The 22,810-nt window shown below is 42.1% G+C and overlaps 1 protein-coding gene across 1 annotated transcript; it reads left to right on the top strand.

Annotated features, from left to right (window-relative positions):
• Nucleotides 1-1,176: 1,176 nt before the first annotated feature.
• LOC148115899 (vomeronasal type-2 receptor 26-like) lies at nucleotides 1,177-19,055 on the top strand. Its single transcript, XM_087885276.1, has 6 exons — nucleotides 1,177-1,397; nucleotides 4,145-4,436; nucleotides 5,301-5,537; nucleotides 14,717-14,944; nucleotides 16,210-16,336; nucleotides 18,115-19,055. Exons 1-6 carry the CDS (start codon nucleotides 1,177-1,179, stop codon nucleotides 19,023-19,025), a joined length of 2,016 nt encoding a protein of 671 aa, XP_087741402.1. The 3' UTR covers nucleotides 19,026-19,055.
• The last annotated feature ends 3,755 nt before the right edge of the window (nucleotides 19,056-22,810 follow it).

The following is a 22,810-nucleotide window of genomic DNA, read 5'->3' as shown; positions in this document are numbered from 1 at the left end:
GAAGTGAGGGAAAGGAAAGGATGAGGTTTTATTTGAATCTCCATTCCTGTATGGAACCATTTCTAGGGACTATCAAAATTCATGATTTGCAGGAGATATTTATGGAAGCAAAGTATTTAAAACTCAGGGTGAAATGCTACTCATTAGATTTTCATTTTGGCAGAGGGGTACAGATAGACTTTTCTACCTGTTGGATCAGTATGAAAGAACCAGAGATGTCTCATGTTGAGCATCTCTGTTTGAGGTTATATAGCAAGGGAGAAATTTCTTAGAAACTCTTTGACTCTTTTCTTTGACTCTTCCAGGTAGAAAAGGGACATGTTACATTTAATAAAATGACAAAAATGACAAATGACAAATGACAAATGGATGGATGGATGGATGGATGGATGGAAATCTGGACATCTATTTGATTTGTATGCATTCAATTCCAGACAGATGCACAGCAGCTCACAATAAAAAAATTAAGTATCCACCCTAAAACATAAAGTTCTGAATAATAAGGAATGCACAGTAAGTCTAAGGCCACATCAGCATCATAATGTTCAAAAGTCCACAGTAAGAAAACAGTAAATTCATCACGTCAAAAGCACAACTTTATAAAATAAACCAGTCACATATAATAGCATAAAAGAAAAACAATTGGAAATCAACCCAGCAGAATGATAAGTGTCCCAAATGCCCACAGAACAATTTGGTTGTGGATGCTTTCTGGGAATCCACTACATTGAGTTACATCGGGACTTTTTCAGTTGGATCCCAGTTCACCCTGCAGGGAGGACTTTGCAAAACTCCTACTTCCCCAGCTAATTATTAGAATGATAGTGATTTCTTTCTTGCCTTCTTGCTAAATGTCAAGGGATTCTTTTTCCCTCTGGAAATTGTCTGAAGGAGGTCAACAGACTCAGCAGCAACACATTCAGCATCAGGAAAGTTAGTGTATAAGTTGTCTTGTCACCCTGCAAAGCTGGACTGAGCTTCATGGACACCAGGAGCTCTGCTTCTGCATTGGTCCAGTTTCCATCATTGGGGAAGTTCTCACTGGACTTCATATTATATTAGAAAAGTCAGTCTTGCAGCAATCTGCTTTCAACGTCTCCAAATGCTTCTGCTCTATATCAGAAGCTGATTCTGATATCAGATGCAAGGCAGGGGATTCCTTCGGCTAATCCAGAAATGAACCCACTGCTTCTGCTTCTGATGGAGCTTTTGTTGCCTCAGGCAGCCTGTGGGATGCTCGGCACCAAGTGCTTCTTGACTTTGGAAAGGGATGAAAGAGACCCACTCAATCATTACAGGCCAGGAGATCATCTCATCGGTGGGCTCTTCTCTGCAACAAATAATCTACACCCTGAGCTTCAGAATTTCAGTTTGAGTCCTTCTAAAAAGGTTCATCGGTAAGTCTCAGGATGTTGATTGATGTTATGTTACGTTGCCTTTGAGGAAAAATTGGGAAGGAGGAAGGCAGTGAGGTTTTATTTTATTTTATTTTATTATTTTATTTAGTTTGTCAAACATGTACAAGAAAAGAGGTATAAGTATAGACATGAACACAGGAGATGAGTACAAATAAACGGGGATGGTAGGACAGGGATGGTAGGCACGCTGGTGCGCTTATGCATGTCCCCGTACATACCTCATAGGAATGGAGTGAGGTCCACAGTAGACAATTTAAGGTTAAAGTTTTGAGGGTTTGTGAAAGTAACCACAGAGTCAGGTAGTGCATTCCAGGCATTGACCACTCTGTTGCTGAAGTCGTATTTTCTGCAATCGAGTTTGGAGCAGTTTACCTTAAGTTTGTATCTATTGTTTGCCTGTGTATTATTGTGGTTGAAGCTGAAGTAGTCGTTGACAGGTAGGACTTTGTAGCAGACAATTTTGTTTACTACGCTTAGGTCAGACCATAGTCGGCGTAGTTCTACCTTGTCCAAGCCCAAAATTTCAAGCCTGGTGGCATAAGGTATTCTGTTGTGAGCAGAGGAGTGGAGGACTCTTCTCGTGAAATACCTCTGGACCCACTCAATTGTATTAATGTCTGATATACAGTGTGGATTCCAGGCAGAGGAGCTGTATTCGAGAATTGGTCAGGCAAAGGTTTTGAATGCACTAGTTAACAATTCGATGTTAATAAGAAGTTTCGCAAAATTAGGTTAACAACTCTTAATGCCTTTTTGGCAATGCTGTTACAGTGAGCTCTAGGGCATAGATCATTTGGATGTGTACTCCTAGGTCCTTGACAGAGTGAGTTTAGTTAGTTACTTAGATCAACAGTCACATCTGTGTACAAACAGCATGAAGTGGAACACATTCAGCAGATGAAACAAAAGCAAGCTTTAATGCTCAGCACCCTTGTCCAACTGATCTCTACATGGACAACTTGCTTTCATCTTTCAAGGTGATTAGCTTGGGAGGTCATGGTTATGGTCTCAGCATGGCCATCAAAGAAAAGGACAGGAGGCTGTAATTGGTCAGTCCCAATTCAGAGAAAAGGCTGATTTCTTTTCTGAGTCTTTCCTAGAAGATAGTTCTCTATCAGAGTGTCCTTTGGATGGGATGGGCGGCACATAAATCTATTATTGTTATTATTAGCATCTGGTGTTGCTACAGTAGCCAGGAAACTACAATGCTACTGCAGAGTAGTAGTTTGACATGCCTCATAAATCTAATAAATTGAATGAATATATTTTCCAGAAAGATAGAACCCACAATTCCAAAGACATCAGCAGTCAGCTCCTGGGTGCCTCCAGTCTTTCTCCCAAATTCTCTGCTATTGTTTTCTTCAATGATCCATGGATTTCTCCAAACTCGCCACAGCTAGTTGTTGTTTCCCTGATGTGGACATGGGCATCTTCAGATGCTCCTTCTTGACTCACCTCTGGTTCCACTGATACCAAAGTGCTTTGAGCAGGCCCTCTGTTTTCTCTATCCACTCTCTCAAGCAAACAGGGATCGAGACCATTTACTCAAGAGAAAATGGGAAAGCTGGTACTTCTGTTCAATTCTTAAATGCTTTCTTTTCTGCCCCAACTTCATTCACACATTCAATCTCATACACACCCATACATGCACACTTTAAAAATGTAATACATGCATAATGGCCCTTTGATGGAATCTCAAATCCTGGTTCCTACATGGTGAGGTCCATGCAGATTTCTGAGCTACATTTTCAGACATGGTTTGCCTAAATCTTTTCCTGGGATGTTTTTCGACTTCTCAAACTGAGGTTGAGCGAATAGTGCAAGTGACAACAGTGCCCAGATTGTCTGGAGTGTGTCTGTTTTGACTTTCAAATAATCTAAGTAGAGAAGATGAACTTTGGGGACAAAAACCTGTGCAATCACAATAGCACATATGACATGCATTAACAGAATAACAGAGTTGGATGGGAAGATCTTGGAGGACTTCTACTCTAATCCCCTGCACAAGCAGGTGACCATATACCTGTGATGGCGAACCGATGGCAGGTGTGCCACAGGTTGCATGTGTAGCCATATCAGTGGGCACGCAAGCTCAGCTCTGGCACACATGCACATGCCGGCCAGCTGATTTTTGGGCCTCATGGGCCCACCAGAAGTAGAGAAACAGGCTTCTTCCTGCCTCCGGAGGGCCTCGGGGGGTGGGGAAGGCCCGTTTTTCTTTCCCACCTGGCTCAAGATCCTCTCTATGCATCTGGGGAGGGTGAAAACAGCCTTCCCCATTCCCTCAGAGACCCTCCAGAGGCCTGAAACGGCCCATTTCCCAACTCCCGGTTGGACAGGAAGTGACGTTTTTGCTGTCCCCAACGTCCAGAGACTCTTGGAGAGGCTCTGGAGGTTGGTGACAGGAGCTGGGGTGGAGGGGGGTTTCACGCACATGCATAGGGCAGTGTGCATAGAATTATGGGTGCGGGCACACACGCACATGGATTTCCCCCCCTTCCTGGCATACAATGGCAAAAAGGTTAGCCATCACTGCCCTATACCACTCCAGACAAATGGCTGTCCAATCTCTTCTTAAAAACCTCCAGTGATGGAGCATCCACAACTTCGGGAAGGAAGCCCTTCCACCAGTTAATTGACTTTCACTGTCAGGAAATTTCTCCTTAGTTCTAGGTTGGTGATTTCACTGAATGTAACATTATGGCAAAATCTACGTATCTTTTCAGGAAAACAAGAGTGATATACTGGAAAATTCTGTCCTTCCTTTTTGCCATTCAGGAAATCAATAAAGATCCTCTTCTCTTGCCCAACCTCACCCTGGGTTATAACCTCCATGACAACTTTCGAGACAAAATGTTGACATTGGATGGTCTGTTGGATTTGCTTTCGACTGGAGAGGCCAATGTTCCCAACTACAGCTGCGGAAGGAAGAGAAACATGCTGGTTCTCCTGGAAGAGACCAACTCTGACATATCCATCCTCATGGCTGCAATATTGGGCATCTACAAAATCCCACAGGTATAGAGCCAGTGAATGGCTGCAAGTTTATTCCAGAGCAGTTAAGGAGATTTTCTCCCTAGTAATGTTAGTTAAGCATAGATTAAGATGAAGAATTAATCTTTATGTCATCTTTCAGTCTCCCAGAGAGACAAGAACAAATATTGATACAACCATAATTAACAGTTATAAATTGAGTACAAATATTAATTTGTAATATTTCACGTTGCTCAGATCTTGCACTGTGCAGGCTCTGAGGAAGCATCAGCTTTTCAGAAAATGAGATCTGGATTTCTTCTTAACATCCATTGTTACATTTTCTGCATTTCTGATCCCCTATTAAATCCACCAAGGTTGGCTGGAATCTTCCAGCCACTACCTAAGGTCTGACATTATCTTTTCAGGATCTAATAGGTCTTCTTCTTCTGCCATATCCGTCATCGGACATTGGTGATCATGTTGGCAAATCCTATTTTTGTCAACAGCTACATGAAAAAGTGCTGCTGAGATTTGTCCAAACCATTCTGTTAGGTTTTGAAGCCACAATGTTCTTCTTCTGCCTGGACCTTTTGCCTTCAATCTTTCCCTGGAGGATTAAGTGAAGGACGCCGTATTTTTCTGGGTGTCGCATCACATGTCCAAAATATTCTAACGTTCGCTTTTTAATGGCTTTGATGATTTCCCTTGGTTTTCCTAGGTGGCTTATCACCTCCTTATTTGTGATTTTTGTTAACCCAGTTTATACGTAACAGCCGTCTGTAAATCTACATTTCAAATGCTTCTAATTTTTCAAGTGGTTTTCTATCAGAAACCAACTCTCTACTCCATAGAGCAGGATAGTAAAAGCCCCAAATAAAACATAAATCTCCTTTTTTTTCACTCCAGATCAGCTACACTTATATTTCACCAGTCCTGAGTGATAAAACTCAATTACCTTTTTTCTACCGGACCGTCCCCAAAGAAGGTGCTCAAAACCTGGGGATTGTTAAACTGCTGCTGTATTTTCGATGGACATTCATTGGCATATTTGCCGCAGACACCGATAACGGAGAACATTTCATTAGGACCTTCGTTCCTGTGCTGGCTCAGAATGGCATCTGTGTTGTTTTTTCACAAATCGTATTATTAAAAGATGATAACTACAAATATCTGATTTCTGTTTTCAACCTGTGGGCCCAAATCAATGTATTTGTTTATTACTCAGAGTTTACGTTCATCGAGGGAGCCTTTATCCTAGAAAACATATTAGATTCCTTGCGAAAGCCTATTGAAGGGATAGTTTGGATCACAACCGCTTTGTGGGATCTCACCATTGAATTATCACATAATACTCTCTCTTTCGGATACACCCATATCATTTTTTCTTTTCTTATCCAGACCAGCCAAAGGACCAAATTTGACGATATCATAGATTTCTATCTTTTTATCAAAGCATTTATGACTAAGAAATTTCACTGTTCATATGGGAAGCCTGCCTTGTCTGTGAAAGGCTGGACAAGGTGTACAGAGAAAGAGAACTTGGAGACTCTGCGTCAGCAGAAGATTAACAGGATCTTTTCTCTAGATAGCTCCTTAACTTACAATGCCATCCAGATTGTGGCACATGCCTTATATGCAGTCAATTCACCCCGATCCCAGAGGACAAGAATGGAGAGAAAAGACAAGGTGGAAGTTGAAAATATTCAACCATGGCAGGTATTTGCTTTTCGGTTCCATGTATGTTGCTAAGGGCGACATCTACAAGGTGAACATCGCAAAATACTCTTTGAGAAATGTCATATACATTGAAAAAAAAATACCTTTTATGAATCATTTTCTTTCATAAGATCCCTTGTCCTCCTCTTTCGTATATATAGGCAAGTCTTGGCGTGTTCTGGTCTTTTCCTGTGTATGTATGTATGTGTATGTTAAAAGGAAGAAACAGCTGCGATCACACATTGCTCCTATATATATGTTTTCTGAGGTTTTTGTGGGTGTTTGTATGTATGTCTTCGGTTATTTGGGTTTCTCCCCCCCCCATAACATTGGAGGTGTCTTGGCAACGTTTCGACGAAGTCTCGTTCGTCATCTTCAGGCTGGTGTTTTTGGCTTTGTGCTTCTAGGAGCAATGTGTGTGATCGCAGCTGTTTCTTCCTTTTAACTGCCAGTGGGGGTGTGAACTGATTGGGTGGGAGCTTGGCTGTGTTCTGATTGGGTGGAGGTGTGTTCTGATTGGTTGGACTCAATTTTGTCTTTAGAAAATCAAGGAATATATGAAATCCCATGCACCGCCTGCCCCAACACATACATCGGACAAACCAACAGAAGAATAAGTGCACGCATTGAAGAACACAAGAACTCAGTCAGAAAAGAGGAACCAACTTCTTCCCTGGTCCAACACCTCAAAGCCACAGGACATGATATTGACTTTAAAAAGATCAGAACTATCACCAAAATTGAACACTTTAACAACAGAATAATCAGAGAAGCCATCGAGACAGAAAAACGTCCACACAGCATGAATAAACTAGATGATACCTCCCGCCTACCAGCCATTTACAAACCCGCCCTTATTGACAAATGAGTCCCTAACACAAAGAATGACACCAGACCCACCCTCACGAGAGCCACACAGGATGTAACCAACACACATCCATGCAGAAAGCAGACTCAAACCCACACTGATGAAGAGGCACAACCACGGACCAGAAGCCAGACCACAGCTGCATCATTAGCCACTTTAAACCCCTCCAATCCATACATGAAGCAGACTGACACCCACCGTGAAGAGGTGGCACGGCCACGAACATGAAGCCAAACTACAACAACGCAGCTCACCTGCTCAAATCCCCCTGCTACTCAGACTAACTCAAGCACAACCAAGCCCCCACCTAAACAGAACACACACCCAGCCAATCAGAGCACAGCCAACCCCCTATCCAATCAGAGCACAGCCAAACCCCCAACCAATCAGAACACACCTCCACCCAATCAGAACAGAGCCAAGCTCTCACCCAATCAGTTCACACCCCCACTGGCAGTTAAAAGGAAGAAACAGCTGCGATCATACACATTGATCCTAGAAGCACAAAAAATTAAAATCTCGGGTGTTTTCCCGCATCATGTTAAATAAGTTAGTTAAAATGTTTAAAATTCTGGTTAAAATCCTAGCTTAAAATCTTCCAAAAATCCTTACAGAGCACTCTGCAAGGTCCTTTAAAACCTTAGCTAAAATCAGGGTCATAACCGTGTCATCTTCAGGCTCTTGTTTAGTTTAGAAGCTATGGGTGTGTTGCAAGGTTGGAGCTGTCGCTTTTCTATGTTTGCTGCTGCTGACGTATGCTGGTTAGCCTGTAACTCTGTATCCTGATTGGGGGACAGCAGTTTTTCTTCCTGCTTCCTCATCCTGGCTGTTTGGCTACGTGTTACAGGCCTAGCTTTCTCAGGTTCTCTATTATTATCTGTCTGCTGTAGAGGGGAAAGGATTCTGGTAGGCATCCCAGATATATATGTGTGTGTGTGTGTGTGTGTGTCTGTGTGTGTGTGTGTTTTCGTAGATTTTCATGGGTACAAGTATGCACGTCTTGGTATATTCGGATCTTTTCCCGTGTATGTATGTATATTTATCTCAAGTTTTCGTGGGTGTGTGTATGTAAAAAGTTAAAATCTTAGGTGTTTTCCCGAAACATTTCCCGAAACGTTGCCAAAAAGCCTTTAAAGTGCTGGTTAGGATTTTAGCTGAAGTTTTTAAAAAACCTTACAAAGTGTTTTGTGGGGATTTTAGAGGATTTTAAGATGGGATTTTAGCCAGGATTTTAAGTATTTTAACAGACTTTTAATGACGCGGGAAAACACCCGAGATTTTAACTTTATATATATGTATCTTGGCGACCTTTCAAGGAGGTCTCACTTGTCATCTTCAGGCTGGTGCTTTCGGCTTCGTGCTTGTGTGAGCAAAGCGTGATCGGAGCTGCCGTCTCTCTATAAATACTGGTGGGAGGTGGGGACTTCTCGCTTTGTTGCTGTAAGTGGGTTGGTTGGCTGTGTTGTTACATCTTGATTAGTTGATGGAGTTGATGTTTGCAGATTAGTCAGCTGTTTCATAGCATCCTGTGTAGGTGAGGCCCTGCCTATTTGTCTTTTGTGTTTTAATGACCTGGGTAATGGCTTGTGTAGTAGTATCCTGAGCTCTATTGTTATGATGTCCTGAGTACTCTTCTGCAACATCCTGGGTAGTTGTCTGTGTTGTAGCATCCTGAGCTTTAGTGTTGTGGCATTCTGAGTTCTGTGATGTGATATCCTGAGCAGATGGTTGTGATGCAGCATCCCGGGCTTTGGTTTGGCTTCGAGTTTGAGGTCTTGTCATGTGTTCCTGGCGTGTGTCAGTTTGCTTTGTGTGAGGATCAGAGGAGGGTGCAGCAGCTAGTGATGCCGCCGTGGTCTGGCTTCTGGATGGTGGTTGTATTTCGTCTATGGGATGGGTTTGGGTTTGAATCTGGTGAGGATGATTGGTGGTGGCATCATGTGTTGTCCTGGATCCAGTGTCAATTTTCGTGGCTGGGACTTGTTTGTTGACTAGGGCTGGTTTCCAGATGTCTGGTAGGCGGGAGGTATCATCACGTTTATTCATGTTATGGGGGTGTTTCTCTATTTCTATGGCTTCCATAATTATTCTCTTGTTGAAGTGTTCAGTTTTGGAGATTAATTTGGTTCCTTCAAGATCAATTTCATGTCCTGTTCTTTTAAAGTGCTGGAAAAGGGAGGAAGTTTTTTCTTCTTTTCTGACTGCGTTCTTGTGTTCTGCGATGCGTGCATTTATTCTCCTATTGGTTTGTCCAATGTATGTGGCTGGGCAGATTTTGCATGGTATTTCATAGACTCCTTGGTTTTCTAGCTGGATCTTGTCTTTGGGGTTTCTTAAGATGTTGGCTATTTTTTTGGTCAGGGCAGAAGGCTGTCTTGATATTGTGTTTGTGGAGAATTTTGCTGATTTTATCTGTGGTGCCTTTGATATAAGGGAGGAGGGTGATGCCTTTGTCCTGTTCTGTGTCTTGGTTCTTGGGGGGTGTCTCCCTTAGGATTAGGTTGGTAATTGTGTTTCTTTTGAATCCATTAGAGATTAATACGTCAGTGAGAGTGTGTAGTTCAGTTTTCAGGTGGTCTTTGTTGGCTAGGCGTTTGGTTCTGGAGATGAGAGTCTTGGCTACGGAGTTGATCTGTGCAGGGTGGTGATGTGATTGTGCGTTTAAGTAGCGGTTGGTGTGTGTTTTTTTCCAGTAGATGGTGTGTCCTAGAGAGTGTTGGTTTTTTTGTAGATTAGGACATCCAGAAAGGGGAGTTGGCTGTTAGATTCTATTTCCATAGTAAATTGTATTTTGGGGTGTAGGCTGTTAAGATGTGTGAGGAAGTTGTCTAGTTTTTCCTTTCCCTGTGGCCAAATTATGAAAATGTCATCTACATTTTTATTTTATTTTATTTTATTTTATTTTATTTTTTTAATTTAATTTAATTTAATTTAATTTAATTTAATTTAATTTAATTTAATTTAATTTAATTTAATTTAATTTAATTTAATTTAATTTAATTTAATTTAATTTAATTTAATTTAATTTAATTTTATTTTATTTTATTTTATTTTATTTTATTATTTTATTTTATTTTATTTTATTTTATTTTATTTTATTTTATTTTATTTTATTTCTATACCGCCCTTCTCCTGCGGGACTCAGGGCGGTGTACAGCCAAGATAAAACATTGCATATAAAATTTAAAAACAATTTAAAAAACAATTAAATAATTTCGGCCCAAGATTTAAAAACAACCCAATTAAAACCGAATTCAATTAAAACTGAGAGGATGGGATCAAGCCAGCCTGCCTAGATGGAATAGGTGTGTTTTCAGGGCCCGACAAAAAGTCCGGAGGTCTGATATCATGCGTATCTCAGGGGGTAGGTCATTCCAGAGGGCGGGTGCTGCCACAGAGAAGGCTCTCCCCCTGGGGGTCACCAGCCGGCACTGTCTGGCCGACGGCACCCTGAGGAGGCCCTCTCTGTGTGAGCGAACCGGTGGTGGGAGGCTATTGGTGGCAGAAGGCGGTCTCGCAGATAACCTGGCCCTAAGCCATGGAGCGCTTTAAAGGTGGTCACCAACACCTTGAAGCGCACCCGGAAGACCACAGGAAGCCAGTGCAGCTCACGCAGGAGAGGTGTCATATGTGAGCGCCCCGTCGCTCCCATAATCCCCCACGTGGCCGCATTCTGGACTAACTGTAGCCTCTGGGTGCACCCCAAGGGGAGCCCCATGTAGAGAGCATTGCAGTAATCCAGGCGGGAAGTGACGAGTGCTTGAGTGACCGTGCGTAGGGAGTCCCAATCCAGAAAGGGGCGCAACTGGCGTATCAGGCGAACCTGATATGAATATCTAAGCCATTGTTTGGGTTTGGGTTCAGATTTATCTAAAGTGTTGGTTTCAAAGTGTTCCATGTATAGGTTTGCGATGACAGGTGAGAGGGGTGATCCCATAGGTGCTCCTTCTATCTATGTGTATCTTTGTCCATTGTGGATGAAGTATGTGTTGGTTAAGCAATGGTTGGTCAGGTCTAGGATGTGCTTAGGGGGGTTGTATTTGTTTTGGATAGCTGTCAAGTCTTCTTTAATAGGCACTTGGGTGAAGAGGGATATGACATCGAAGCTCACAAGTAGGTCACTGGGTTGTAGGTTTTGTTTCTTTATTGTTTCTATGAAGTGGACTGAGTTTTGTACATGTGAGGTGATGGATTCTGCGTAGGGCTGAAGTTGTTTGGCAAGAAATTTGGCAAGATTCTGTAGAGGTGAGCCTATGGAGCTGACTATGGGTCTGAGTGGTGTTCCTTCTTTGTGTATCTTGGGGAGGCCATAGAGCTTGGGGCATCTGGATGATTTCTCTCTGGAGATGATTCTTTGCTAGATCTCTTCACTGATGGGAGAGGCTTTTATTTTGGATTTGGTGGTTTTTTCCAGGTAGGTGGTGGGGTCTGTGTTTAGAGGTTTGTAAGCAGGGTCTTGGAGTAGGTTGGATAGTTTGGCTTGGTAGTCAGATGTGTTCATCGCCACTGTGGCATTACCTTTGTCTGCTGGGAGAAGGATTATGTTATTGTCTTCCCTCATGTTGGTGAGTGCTTTTTGTTCTTCTTTGTGTAAGTTGCTTCTGAGTGGATTGCTGGAGCAGAGGACGTTGGTGACTTCAAGTCTGATTTTATTGGCTTCATCTGGGTTGATTTTGGTGAGGCTAGCTTCAACTCCGCATATGATGTTTTCAGTAGGGATGCGTTTGGGGGCGACTGCAAAGTTGAATCCTTTGGAAAGGACATTGGTTTCTGTTATGGTGAAGATCCTGTCTGATATGTTATGTACTGTTTATTTCATGAGTTGCTGTGGAGGGGGATTGGGCTTCTGGCATTTTTCTAGTCTGTGGAGTTTGTTGGTATGTAACATGGTAGCTCTTTGGAGTTTGAGTTTCTCATAGGTCTTGGTCAGCAGGAAGGTTTTCTCCCCGTAGAGGTAAGATATTTGTTTCCGTAGATTTTCACGGGTACAGGTATACAAGTCTTGGCGTATTCGGGTCTTTTCCTGTGTAAGATTGAGAGTATCTTGGCGACGTTTCGATGAGGTCTCACTCGTCATCTTCAGGCTGGTGATTTCGGTGTGAGCAAAGCGTGATCGGAGCTGCCGTCTCACTATAAACACTGGTGGGGAGGTGGGGAGTTCTGGCTTTGTTGCTGTAAGTGGGTTGGTTGGCTGTGTTGATTTCCAAATTAATCTCCAAAACTGAACACTTCAACAAGAGAATAATCATGGAAGCCATAAAAATAGAGAAACACTCCCATAACATGAATAAACGTGATGATACCTCCCACCTACCAGACATCTGGAAACCAGCCCTAGTCAACAAACAAGTCCCAGCCACGAAAATTGACACTGGATCCAGGACAACACATGATGCCACCACCAATCATCCTCACCAGATTCAAACCCAAACCCATCCCATAGACGAAATACAACCACCATCCAGAAGCCAGACCACGGCAGCATCACCAGCTGCTGCACCCTCCTCTGATCCCCATACAAAGTAAACTGACACACGCCAGGAACCCATGACAAGACCTCAAACTCGAAGCCAAACCTAAGCCCGGGATGCTGCATCACAACCATCTGCTCAGGATATCACATCACAGAACTCAGAATGCCACAACACTAAAGCTCAGGATGCTACAACATAGCCAACTACACAGGATGTTGCAGCACAATACTCAGGACATCATAACAATAGAGCTCAGGATGCTACTACACAAGCCATTACCCAGGTCGTTAAAACACAAAAAACAAATAGGCACACAGCCAGGACCTCACCCACACAGGATGCAATGAAATAGCTGACTAATCTGCAAACATCAACTCCATTAACTAATCAAGATGTAACAACACAGCCAACCAACCCACTTACAGCAACAAACCCAGAACTCCCCACCTCCACACCAGTATTTATAGAGAGACGGCAGCTCCGATCACGCTTTGCTCACACAAGCATGAAGCCAAAAGCACCACCCTGAAGATGACAAGTGAGTCCTCGTTGAAATGTTGCCAAGATACTCTCAATCTTACACAGGAAAAGACCCGTATACGCCAAGACTTCCATACACGACAAACCATTTTATACCAAATTTATATTTTGCTGATAAAGAAATGAAGGGAGACTAATATAGATCTATTTCAAGCTTTTTAGCTTTCATCAGCTAGTCATCAGCTAGCGACTGCTTGAGGGCTCCTGGATTGGAGCTGAAAGGCGAAAGGATATACTGGTTCTATCAGCACCTTTTTAAATATATATAATGTTATACATCCTAATTACGACCATTTTTCTCTTAATCTTACAGTATAGTCCTTAGAAAAAAAAGAAGCTTGATATTATATAACATACTTATGTTATATAACATAGTTATAACATAATTCTCTATACATTTAGCACTTATATATATATATATATTAATTTGCAGTTATGTACAGTCTAATAATAATATTGCTTGCAATATATATTCTTCTATATAGTTTTATACCTGTATGCGTTTCTAGCTTATTGCCCTCTTTCATCATTAATTTTCTAAGCTTTGCATCTATTATCTAGCCAATAGGCCCCATATTTTAGTAATAGGCTGTTTCTCCTTTGTCTTTAATTTCCACCGTTAACCTGTTCATTTTGGCACATTCTAATATTTTCTTTATTACCATTTCCTCTGTCGATATACTTTGGTTTTTCCAATTTTGTGCATACGTAATTCCGTTGACGTTGTTATTACGTGTAACATTAAATATTGAATTACTCTTTCTATTATATTTGGCCTCCAGCATAGTGAATGGCAAATCATATCTTGCCTATGTTGTCACACACCACTACAATTATTTTACTTCATGTATTTTACTTCATCTGCTTTGAGCTTTTCTTTCTTTAGATTCTAGAATTTGATGCTTTTAGAAAGGGATTTTGAATTATCTTCCAATTTATTATAATATAACACAACATTGTGTTTAATATTAAAATTATCAGTGTACAGTGTACAACTCAGGACTGAGTTGTACAAACTAATGCCGAGTCTTCTAAAATAAGGAGACATTTTCTGACAGTGTGAATAATCAACCAATGGAACAGCTTGCCTTCAGAAGTTGTGGGAACTTCATCATTGGAAGCCTTCAAGAAGAGATTGGACTGCCATTTGTCAGAAATGGTGTAGGCTTTCCTGCTTGGGCAGGGGGTTGGACTAGATGACCTACAAGGTCCCTTCCAACTCTGTTAATCTATCTCTCTTGTGGAATCAAACCCAGGACTCAAAATAAATAATTAAGGCTCACTGCGGTGTTTGTTATTCAATGTGCACAGGAGAAACTCTCCAAGGAATCTTAAGATAAATCTCTGTAGACAAAAGGATGTATCTATGGTTATGCAGGACATCTCAGGGAGGAGGGGAAAACTCATGGATAAGCAACAGATAATGTAAGCAAATATGTTTGTAGGTAATGGATTTCCTGTCTCCTGCCCTTCTGCCATCTGCTTATCTTCAAGAGAACTAAGGGGAGAAATAAAACAAGAAAACAAGAAAATATGGGCTATTTGGGAATGCCAGATGTTGGAAAGAAAACATCCGCCATTGGTACCTGAAGGACAAATCTATGCAGATTGTCCTGAAAAGAAAACGGGCTGCAGCTCAATAAGCCAAATTCTTTATATCTTTGTACATCAACTTGTTTAGATGATTCCATTCGTGTAAAAACCTCTTTCCTTATATTCTGTAGCTTCATCATTTCCTGAAGAATCCTCAGATCTACAACAACACCATAGAAGGAATGTATTTGGATAGAAATGGAGATTTGATGGCTGACTTTGACATTGTGAACTGGGTGTTGTTTCCTAATAAGTCGACCACCAGAGTGAAATTTGGGAGTCTAGACAGAGAAGGAACCATTGGAGTCAAATTCAGCATCAACAAGGAAGCCATCACGAGCCCTCAGTGGCTCAATCAGGTAGAGGAAGAGGTGTCCCATCTCTTTACCGTGTTTCCCTGAAAATAAGACATTCCCTGATAATAAGTCCAATCAGGTTTCTGAGCGCATGCATTAAAATAAGTTCCCCCTCCCCAAAAAAATAAGCCCTCCCAAAAAATATTTAAGCACATGCGCAGACAGTCCTCGCCATTTCCTCTAGTTAGGGTTAGGGAGACAGAGCTGGAAATCAGCAAGAGGAGCCTCGTCTTGCTCCACACACCCCAAAATAATAAGACCTCCCCAAAAATAAGGCCAAGCGCTGATTTCAGGGTTCAAAAAATATAAGACGGGGTCTTATTTTGGGGGAAACACAGTAATTTTGTCCATCATCTCAATCAATGTACCACACCATCCGAAACTATATATAAGACCGACTGCCTTCAAATTCATGCTTCAGAATTATATTCTTTCATTTATAACCAGCAAAGGAAAAGATGCTTTATGACTTATACAGTACAAGACTTTGGTCTGGGGACATTGAGGAAAAAATGTGGAAATAGAGGGAAATGGAAGCAGGATTTAAGAGGAAGGGAGAAGTAAAATCAATTGAGTTACACATGTTCATTTGGACATGTATACATTCAAGAATTTGACCTTATTAGGTAGAAGAAAAGTGCAAAACCCATCATATTGAAGAAATCCAGAATTCCCATGTCCCCTCCATATGATCTGTTTTTCCAAAGGTTTCTCTGACAGTTTTCCAGAGATAGTCCTCCAAAATGGAAGCATGTCTGACTATCATGCTTCCAGTTGCAAGAGTAACTTTCTAGAAAATTCTCTGGAGTGGCCACCACAACATGGCCCAGAGGAGAAACAGAATGGTCCACTTCTAGTCCATTTTGCACATGCCTCTTTTGTTGGTCCCTGTAAGGTCCTGCCTCTCCAGTCCTCTCAAGAAAGCAGTACTCATGAAACAAAAGCCATTTCAAAAGGAAACTTTTATTGGAAGAATCTCATAGCAAGAGATCTAGGCAGGAATTAAGTTTCCCGCTCAAAACAGTAAAGTGCAGACAGAGCCCCTCCCAAAGCCCAATACATCACCAAGCCAATCTCGAAGTGTAAAGATGTTGTGAGATACTCAGGCTGAGGAGGTGATAAAGGCCGGTCTCCAAGGCAACGCTGCTGCTCTTCTCTGGAGACGAGATAAGCTATGGGACCTGACAATCCCATTCCAACACTGTAATTCATTTCATAACTAATCAATTTTGCAGATGATTCTGAATGCAAATTTTATTCACTTTCAGCCCTTGCCTCACTCCCGGTGTGTGGAGCCTTGTCAACCTGGCTATTTCAAGGTGGTCCAGGAAGGAAAACCAATCTGTTGCTACAACTGCGTCCCATGTGCAGAAGGGAGCATTTCCACCCAAGAAAGTGGGTGAATGGGAATCAAAAAAGGCCTTGGGATAGGAGCAAAGGTTCCTGCAGATCTTTGCTAAGAAGATATTTCTAATTTGAGTATTGGAGTGGGAGGGAGTATTAATTTAACTATCAGAATTAATTTCACCAAGGATATAACAATAATATGAGCTGGGAGAATTCATTGGAATGAGAGGTTAAGTGTAGAAGACGCCAAGCAGCTATCAAGAAGCATATGTGACTTTGTGAAGGATCAGTTGAAGTGACATGAAGCACCCCATTGTTTCACCATGACAAACAGAATGATGTTGCTTCTACAGTATGAAGCTTTCCATTGAGATAAATTAATCTCCAATGTCAGGGTTCTAAGTAACACCCCCAATGAAAGGAAACCCCGAGGCTTAACCTTCCTCAAAGTTACATGTTATTGAAGATGTCATATTGGCACATCTGGGAAAACCCAAATCTGAAAGCTTCCAGGTTTTCCCCACTCAAAGAAAAGTTCAAGTCCCTGCCCAACACCCACAAGTCCATCACATGGCCCAATCCAAACACCATGCTGACTGGAGATGCCTCCCAGTTCTAACCCTCTAGCTGCAGGCAAAGATGTCCTTGACTTTCTGAGAAAGGAATGTTGTTATGACTACCGGTATATATCACCCCTGCTCCATACAATCCCCCCATCACAGTTTCCCACAGTAGTAAATGTGGCAGGCCTGAAGATGCAACGAAAAAGATGGTTTCCAGGCATGATAGCCAACTCACTCAGGACCTAGTCAGTAATCTTGCCATCTCCTCCATTCAAGGGTGGACGCGGGATAGACACATTTCTGCCTAACCATCTTCCTCCAAAGTATCCAAGGAGTAGGCAAGCATGATCTGTGTTTCCTGTGGAGTAGCTATTTGGGGGAATACATTGCTACCGGAGAGGATCCTCTCCTCATTATGGTGATTAGAGAGAAAACCAGACAATTTTATCTGCCCCTTTTTAATCATTAACCATTGGGATTTGGTGGGACAAAATGAAAGCAAAAATAGTGGAACAATATTGTTATTGAATTTAAATTTTATCTTCCAATTAATGGGTAATGGGACAAATCAAACTCCGTTTTGGAAAACCAGAATATTCCAACCTTGTTAAATTGGCTAATCCTAGTCCATTAGAAACCTTCCTACATGATGTAGTTCAGGGGTGTCAAACTCAAGGCCCATGGGCTGCATCCGGCCTATGATGTGGTGGGATACGGCCCATGGGGCCGTCATGGTCTACCCAATGATGGGAGGAAATCTCAGGCTACCATGGCTTTGGCCCAGTCTACCCAAAGGAAAGAGGAAAGATCGGGCCAGCATGGCTTCAGCCTGGTCTATCCAGCGCGAAGAGGAAACATGCTAGCAGTTTGGGGAGTGGCGTCAAGCTGGCCACACTCACCCAGTTGGCCACACCCACCCAGTCAGCCACACCTGACCACCACCCCAAGGTCAACCATAGCCCTGATGCACTCCTCAATGAAATTAAGTTTGACACCCCTGATATAGATAGTTGTCCCTTCTCCCCTTTTGCTTCCTAGAATTATCTCCTCTCAAATTCTGCCCCTAATCTAGCTACTCTTTATCAACTTGAGACACATACTAAGGCAAAGAAGCACAGGTATACACATACTCCTATTTTTTTCTCTCTGCCTCCCATCCCCTGCAGATGAATACACACACAAATTCAGATGTGGGCTTACTGATTTAAAAATCTAACTCCCATCCTATAAATTCATGGTAAATATTACATTTGTCCTCTATAGATGCAGACTACTGCACCAGATGTCCAGACAATCAGTATCAGAACAAGCATCGAGATCAATGTATCCTCAAAATTGTCACTTTTTTGTCCCATCAAGAGTATTTGGGAATTATTCTTACTTTCTTTGCCCTATTCCTGATCTTAACCACAGTTTTAGTCCTGGGAATCTTCATTAAATTCCAAGAAACACCAATTGTCAAAGCCAACAACCGGGACCTCTCCTATATCCTCCTGGTCTCCCTTCTTCTTTGCTTCTTGACTTCCTTTCTCTTCATTGGTCGGCCAAGGAGAACCACCTGCCTTCTCCGACAAACAATTTTCAGCATCATCTTCTCAATTGCCGTGTCTTCCGTGTTGGCCAAAACAGTCATGGTGGTGCTGGCCTTCCTGGCCACAAAGCCAGGAAACAGAGTGAGAGGGTGGCTGGGCAAGAGTCTGACCAACACCATCATCATTTCTTGTTCCAGTGTCCAGGTTGTCATTTGTTTCACCTGGTTAGGAGTCTTTCCTTCATTCCCTGATTCTGACATGGATTCCCAGCCTAGAGAGATTGTTCTGCAGTGCAATGAAGGCTCTGTCACTATGTTTTATGTTGCCCTTGGTTACATGGGTTTTCAGGCTGCCATTTGCTTCATAGTGGCCTTCCTGGCCAGGAATCTACCTGGGTCCTTCAACGAAGCCAAGCTGATCACCTTCAGCATGCTGGTCTTTTGCAGTGTCTGGATCTCCTTTGTGCCTACCTATCTGAGCACCAAAGGGAAATTCACGGTTGCTGTGCAGGTCTTCTCCATCTTGGCTTCCAGTGCTGGGCTGCTGGGTTGCATCTTCATCCCTAAGTGTTACATCATTTTGCTGAGGCCAGATCTGAATACAAAGGAACATCTGATGTTCAAAAGTGAAGTAAAAAAGTGATGCTGATGGACGTTCTGGGGATATAATTTCCACCCAATATAATTCTCACCCATTGGGTACTTTTCAGGAGAAAACACTATCAGGCTGCTTTTTGAAGTGATTTCCTGTTTAAGCCAAATTTCCATGTTTTTATGTTTCTGTGTCTGGTAGTATTATTTAGCATTTTGGGCTTCATTATTAGCCTTTAAGTGAGGACGTTATTAGAATTTTAGTCCGGCAGTGTTGATCTCCTTTCAGATTTTAGGAAAGCATGCTTTTCTTCTGTTTTTTCATGGGGAAAAAACACCCTTTTCAAAACTGAATCTTAGTCAGTGTATTCTGAAAGTAATTGAATACACTTGCAAGTTTTAAGTAAGATACTAATCCATCTTGGAAAGAGCATGATGTAACCCATAAATTTACCACATGTGGAAAGTAATCTCTAATCAATGTTTTCTATTGTTCACTTGTCAAATGTAATAAATGTCTTTCGTTCTTTCACTGGTTTCTTTCTGATATATCACATGTACCAAATGTTTGTATCATTTGTTTCTGTACCCTATTAAAAGACTTGGACTTCCCCCATTCCATAAATGCTTTTCACTGTGCCTGCAATTTGTGTTTTTGGGTAGGGTTGAACCACTGGTGGGAAGTTAATTTATCCATTTCTTCTCCGGAGATTCAGGGCAGCTGACAATGTGTTAACCAATAGCCTTCATACTTTTGTATATACCTGTTTAGTAGGGCTTTTGCCCCCCCCCAAGCGGTGTTCTTTTTTATACAAAGTCAGCTTTTTGCCCCCACAATCCGGGTCCTCATTTTACCTACCTCAAAAGGATGGAAGGCTGAGTCAACCTTGAGCCTGGTGAGATTTGAACTTGCAGTAATTGCAGGCAGCTGGTGCTACTTAATAGCACTTTAGTTTGCTGTGCCACCAAGGCTCTTATGAAGTTATTAGTTTGGGTCATGAAATATCTGCAAGAAAGTAAGAAAGCTCAGAGGGAACAAAGGATCCCCCATTTCAATCCTGAACAACAAATATTCTCTATTGGCATTTTGTTTTTAATGAAGAAATGTATAAGAGGCTTCTAGTTATCAATTAATGTAGATCATTTCCTTTCTCTAATCAAAGAAGTTAATTTATCCATTTCAGCTATTCTGCCAAATTCACCAGCCATTCCTCCATAGTGGGTTGAGTGGGGGGGAGCCTTATCAGTGGAGAGTTGAGACTAATAGACCCCACAATGGAACTAAGAGGCCAGGATTGTGTGGGAGATGGTGGTATGATGTTCCTGCTTGCAAAGAGAAAGGTGACAGGAGAGATTATGTAAGCAAAGCAATGAATTGACCAAGAAACCCTGATTGGCAGGGTAGGAAATATTTGTTTGAAAGGGGAAAGGATGGCTAAGCACTGAAGGTATCTACACATTTTTTTTCCCAAAATGAAATTGGAAAAGAGAATCTATTGCACAAGAAAGGAAATTTTTGGAAACATTCCCAATCTCTGGATTCAGGGCTGGTATGCAAGGCCCAATAAAACACACTGAGGATGGAGATAATAATAAAATATTTACTTCTGACCAGAAAAAGATGCTCAGGAATATTTTACGCCTCAAGCACAACAGCTCTCAAACCAACAAGTTTCACATACATTTTTGCAACAAGATACAAAGTAAAAACAAAGCTTTAAATTGTACAGCCTTCAGCCATAAAGTGATAAAGTAGGCCTAATTCAGGATTCCCAGAATCCAAGATTCCCAGTCAATGATATGCTTGCCCTGCCTTTAACTCTATATCTACACTAAGTTCATGTAGTTACAAAACAAAAAGGCAACTGAACATCCCATCTACATCAGCTTCAGTCAGTCAGTCAGTCAGTCAGTTATTTTTTTTTTTTATTTGATTTATATGCCGCCCTTCTCCAGAGACTCAGGGCGGCTTACAATGCGTTAAGCAATAGCCTTCATTCTTTTCTATGTTTTATACAAAGTCAGCTTATTGCCCCCACAAACTGGGTCCTCATTTCACTTACCTTAGAAAGGATGGAAGGCTGAGTCAACCTTGAGCCTTGGAGAGATTCGAACCAGCAGAAATTGCAGGCAGCTGTGTTAATTACAGGGTGCACTAAACCCCTGTACTATCAAGGCTCTTAGTTAGAATGCAGTTGTCAATTGTCCCATTGGGTTAGGCAGCAAAAGAAACTCCTGGGACATTTTTTTACCAAGAATATACCATATTGTTTGGAGTATAAGACAGTCTGGAGTATAAGAGGCTCCTTAGTTTTTCGGAAGGAAAATGGGGAAAAAAAATTCTGCCTCTGCCTACCAGGTATTCATCTGGCTAGCTTCCTTAGCCTGGTCAGCTTTAGCACACATTAGTTCGCTGGTTGTGAGCACGCGCTGGGGCTGATAAACAGCTGAAAAAACACAGCTGATTGTCAGAGGGAGCTCCACTTAGTAAAGCAGGTGAAGCGCGGAAGCGGGAAGATAAGGCAGTAGCTTTGGCAAAATGGGTTGCCATTTTGGGCTCTGCGCCTCGCATTTTCAGCCTCGAAAAGCTCCATTTGAGAGCCGTTCATGGCTGCGGGGATCGTAAAAAGCACATTGCCACCCATCGCTACCCAAAAACATGATGTGCCAAAAATGGGGCATGCTGAAACCTAAAACACGATGCACAGAGGCCAAAAACACAATGTGCACAGGAAGCGATCAGTGGCGATGTGTTTTGGCAATCCCCACAGCCTTGAACGGCTCTCAAACGGAGCGTTTGGTGGCTGAAAATGAGAGCCATTGTCTGGGGCAATCTCTGCAGCCAGGAAGAGGATGTGCTGAGGCCGAAGGGTGGGGGCCGGCTGGTGGGTGGGGCTACATTCAGAGTATAAGATAAACCTAGATTTTCACCCTCTTTTTGGGGGGAAAAAGGTGTGCCTTATACCCCAAAAAATATGATACATAAATAAATAAAATAGAGGAGCTTTCAGTAAGTGAGTTTTTGGGAATTAAATGATTCCCAAGATTAAGCCAGTTACCAAAAACAGAAACAAGGCAATGGGAAACTACAATGATTCCCAAATTTTCTTGATAGCAGAGATTCAATCTTAGCTCTGCTGTCATCTCAGTTGATGTTTGAAGGGTGATCCACAGGAAATTTGGTGTATTTTTCAGTATTTGAAAAGAGCAAAATAGCGTTTACCGTAAAGCAGATGTCAGGATTCCAAACGATGCCGTAATTCAATCATGAGCTTCGAGCCAAAAGATTTCTTCAAAAGAAATCCAATTATTTATTAGGACTTTCATGTCAGCACGTTCCAAGTGAAGCCAACTCTCACCCCATGTAATTTACGTTCCAGCTTTGACCCTGTTTTTCCCCTCCCCCCAAGGTGTGTCATCAGTCACATTTTCCATCGAAGCAATTTTGCAGGTTGTAGAGATCATTCCTCTCTGGCCACTGTGGATAACCATGGAGTCAGCCTTAACAGAGATATGGCTGGAATGTGCTTTTTTTTTTACTGACATGCTGCCTCACCACAGCTCCAGAGTTCATTTTCCCATCCCCCTTGCCAATGGCAACTCAAGAGCAGGCCAGAGATGCTTTCTGAATTGACAGCAGATTTTTCTTCCATCAGATTCACTGTTGAAGCTAAACTTTTGATGGAGTGGATGAAAGTGGACAAAGATACCTACAGGAAAGAAGGGAAGGAGAGGAGAGGAGAGAGGAGAGAGGAGAGGAGAGGAGAGGAGAGGAGAGGGGAGGGGAGGGGAGGGGAGGGGAGGGAATGGAAGGGAAGGGAAGGAAAGGAAAGGAAA

This window comes from Pantherophis guttatus, chromosome 2 (assembly GCF_059756535.1).
Source record: "Pantherophis guttatus breed Tessera chromosome 2, ASM5975653v1, whole genome shotgun sequence".
In the NCBI taxonomy this organism is placed as follows: Eukaryota; Metazoa; Chordata; class Lepidosauria; order Squamata; family Colubridae; genus Pantherophis; species Pantherophis guttatus.
This window is presented reverse-complemented; position numbering and strand designations above follow the sequence as displayed.